This window comes from Hordeum vulgare, chromosome 3H (assembly GCF_904849725.1).
Source record: "Hordeum vulgare subsp. vulgare chromosome 3H, MorexV3_pseudomolecules_assembly, whole genome shotgun sequence".
Classification (NCBI taxonomy): domain Eukaryota; kingdom Viridiplantae; phylum Streptophyta; class Magnoliopsida; order Poales; family Poaceae; genus Hordeum; species Hordeum vulgare.
In genome coordinates this window covers 576827212-576831210 of record NC_058520.1, presented here as the reverse complement: position 1 = coordinate 576831210, position 3999 = coordinate 576827212, and the positions used below count along the sequence as shown (strand labels likewise).

Genomic DNA, 3999 nt, shown 5'->3' with positions numbered 1-3999 from the left:
TCATCCAAGCACCAATGCATTGAAAGAGGCCTATCGCTATTACTTTTGAAATAGAACTCTTTAAACACCCCCCCCACACACACACACACACTTACGCAAACCCGGAAGTGTGGCATTAAGAGCATTTACATGCTACATCCGGGCGCCCCAAACCCGCCTCAAATGTCCGGGTGGATGGCCCGGTGAGTAAAGGGTCACATAATGCGACCTAGACGGACACCTCAAACCGGCCTCAAATGCGCGGGCTGACCAACATCCTTCATATCCAGCCCAAATATGAGGCTGATATGGGGAGGCCCAGGTGCGTCCGCCGCATCGGACCCGACCCACACTGGCCCACCCAACCCCATATATATTCGTCTGGATCACCTCCTTGGACCAAACCCTCGCCACTCCACTCTGACACCCAAGCTCCCGTCTGATGATTTCCTGGCTTCTCCTACAAGCCAAAAGCGGATCCGAGTCCGACGACGTCAGATATGTAGACCATGAGCTCATCACACTCTGTCCCGAGGAGGAGATGGACGTCCGGCTTGCACTTCGTCGCTCCGAGGAGGAGGTCGTCCACCTTGCGCTCCGACGCTTCCGGGAGGAGGCCGTCCGACGAGAGCGGTCGGACTCCTTCCGTCGGGAATCCGTTGCGTGTGTCCAAATCCGCTACGGGTGCCATCGCTGCCTCTCCGGAGGCGGTGCGACCCATCTGACTTTTGTGTCAGGGCGAGGTGGTGGGCGTACAACCCTTCCGTTGGTGCGTCGAGCTGGAGGACGCACCATGGGTGTCTTTCAACGCAAACATGGCACGACGTGCCCGACATGCGAGGCGGCAGCAGCCTTCGTGACGGTGGACGTTGTCGAGGTAGAGTCGCATTCTCTGGCGCGACGTATGGTGAATCAGCGCGGGCGCCACAACCGCCTCGTGGTGGATGTCGGTTCTTCATAGGAAGGATCCATCATCGACCTCACGTCCACCAACACTGTAGGGGTGCGGTCTACATCAAGGAAGAGTAGGACATGGAAGTCGGAGGGAGCTCAACTCCCGTGAGCCGACTCGTGTCCCATGTCCTACTCTACCTCGTCCGTGACCATACCAACACTCTCGGGAATGCAGTCGGGCATCGATCATGGGCACAGCGGAGGTAGATGAGATCCGCTTAAAGATCATTTTATGCTGCATGTAATAGTATAAAATTGAGATTTTCAATTGAAGGTATTAGATGGCAAAACATATTATTTATGACTTGATCGATGAGCGTACGCGGACGTGTTAAATACGTCCATATATGTTTGATGGATCGGATTTGTCAAGTCCAGTTGTAGACGCTCTAATCTATACCTATACCTATCTAATAATAAATGGGCTATTTCTTCCTACGGTACGTCATGAAAATTGCTGTTCAAGTTGTAAAATATCATCCGTCGATGTCACCTATAAATGATAAAAAATGTTTTACACAGGAGAATCCTTCGCCTGGGCCGGCGCATGCAGTAGGGACCTCATATATTGCACGCTACGCGCTGGGAGAAGACACATCACACTTGTTTGAGCCGGCCCATGTACGGACAACCTATTTTTAAAATTTAGTTAACTATTTTTATTTTAGGTTTCCTCATTTACTTTAATAATTTGGGACTTCAAAAAGTTTCTAAAATTAAAATAAATGGGAATTTAAAAATAAAATGTTTAATAAAGCATAAAATGTTTGTGGATTCAAAAAGTATTAGCGATTTAATAAAAAAATGTTTCCTTTTTGCAGAAAATGTTCAATGTTCCGTAAACAATTGTTTTCGGAAATAAATAAAAATTCATTATTTTTTAAAGATTTCATGTATTAAGAAATGTTAATGAAATTGAAAAACAATTTGCTAGTCCACAAAGTATTAATGAAAAATATCCCACAAATGTAAAAACTCTTTGTGACTTAAAAATAGTTTATTCATTCATAAAATATTCGTTGATACAAAAAATGATCATGCATTTTAGAAAAATGCTCGTTAAATCAGAAAAATGTTCATGAATTTCAAAAATTGCTCCACCAATTTTCAAAACAATGTCCGACCATTCTAGAAATGTTTGCCATTAAAAAATTTGTAAAGAATAATGTTCACAATTTTACAAAAATGTTTGTAAATATTATAAAATATTTTTTACTTTGAAAAAATGTTTAAAATTTTGTAAAAGTGTTCATGAATTTGAAAATTATTTACGATTTCAAATATGTTCACGAGTTTAAAAAAACATTTATGATCTGACGAAATTAAGAGTGATAGTATATCTCAATGATGCAGTAAAATGTGATGATGGTCATTGGATCTGTTCCTCCGTTGCAACGCCTTTTTGCTAGTACTAATTCTCGAAAAGATGTACCACCGCAGAGGTGGGGCCGGCCAGCTCTCGCAGCTCCCCCCCGGCTCCCCGTCGCCGCAGCCCAGACGTCGGCTGACGCTTCCCGTTCCGCCGGCCATCGTTTTCCGTTCCTCGGGACGACGCGATGACGTGCCCCGCAGCAGCTCTTCTTCTCCGCGGGAAAGGCCCCGCAGCCACAGAAACGCTCCCTGCGCCGCCGCCGCCGCCGCCGCGTGGGCCGACCTGTCAGGGAACGGATAACGCCCAATCAACCAGACGATGCGGCCATGACTCGGCCGAGGACGCGTGCCGCTTTTCTTTTCCGCCCTTTGCCCTATCCGGAACGCCCATCATCGCCTCGACCCAGCGGGACGGCTCGAAACGGCATTCGTCCTCCTCTACTACTTCGCTGACGGCGGGCCGGAGCTCCTCCTGGACCCGCATGTCTGTCCCTAAACTGGCTACGTCGCTCGGGGCTCGTGGGTTCGTTAGGTGCCGTGCGTGGACTGTGACGGCGACCGGGCCCCGACTGGAGACCGGAGGAGCGGGGCCCGCGCGAGCCACTGGGCCGTCGGGCATATATACGCCCTTTCCCCGCCGGCGAATCCCATTCCCATTCCTTTCCTTCTTCTTCTCCTTCCTTCCCCGCGCGCGCTCCTCTGCTCTCCTCTCCTCTGCTCGTGCGCTAGCGTTCACCGGGATCAGGCAAACGGCCACGCGCGAGAGCTCGCCATGGAGCAGGCCGGAGGCAAGGGCGGCCACGACTCGCGGCTGATGCGCGACCTCTGCACGCTGCTCGTCACCATCATCGCCCCCGTCGCGGCGGCGTCCTCGACGGACACGGACACGCCACGGAGGCCGCGCGGCGGCATGTCCCCGGCCGGCGCGGCGTCGATGCTGCTGGGCGCGTCGATGGCGCTGATGCTGTGCGGGTCCGTGACGTTCGCCATCGGCTTCCTCCTCATGCCGTGGGTCGCCGGCGTCGCGCTGCTCTTCGGCTTCGCGGGCGTCATCTCCACCCTCTCCTCCGGCCTCCTCCCCTCCTCCTCGCCGGCCTCCTGCAAGGACAAGGAGCAACGGTTGCTGATGCCGGCGCAGGGGCGGCTCCGTGGCTCTGCCCCTCCGATGAGCTCTGTCCCGGATAAGCTCGTGGCGTGGCGTTGATCTGTTGTTGAAATCCTGTTAATTAATTAACTAGGGCGGGATTAGAATGGATACTGATTCAGGTGTAAAAAAAGGCTTCCCTTTAGCTGTTGCTGTACTACGTTTCGAGTCGCAAGAGATGCTCATGATTTACTACCGGCACAAGCAACAGCTGTTATATGTGTTGTGTTGATTGTTTCGTTTCATTTCCTTTTTTTCCATATATCCGTGTTGATTGTTTCGTGTCGAGAATTCCGTGCACGGATGGCACCATCATCTGCTTCGTAAAACCGACATGTCTCGCCGTGCTCTGTCCGCGTCGATCTCGTAATTTCTGCACTGTAAGTACGTAGTATACTACTCTCTTTTTTTTGAGGGGGAAACGTAGTACTAGTATACTACTTTGCCACGGCAACTTAACCTGTGTCTGACCATCGTGGGTACTACTACAACAAGTGCAAGTAGAATCGAGATGCATTGCTCGTCGGGGCTACAAGGCGCAATGTAAGCGT

The 3999-nt window shown here is 50.7% G+C and overlaps 1 protein-coding gene across 1 annotated transcript; it reads left to right on the top strand.

Moving 5' to 3' along the window:
- The first annotated feature begins 2939 nt into the window (after positions 1-2939).
- Positions 2940-3649, top strand: LOC123440716. Its single transcript, XM_045117267.1, has one exon. The coding sequence runs from the start codon at positions 3077-3079 to the stop codon at positions 3506-3508; it is 432 nt and encodes a 143-aa protein (XP_044973202.1). The 5' UTR covers positions 2940-3076; the 3' UTR covers positions 3509-3649.
- The last annotated feature ends 350 nt before the right edge of the window (positions 3650-3999 follow it).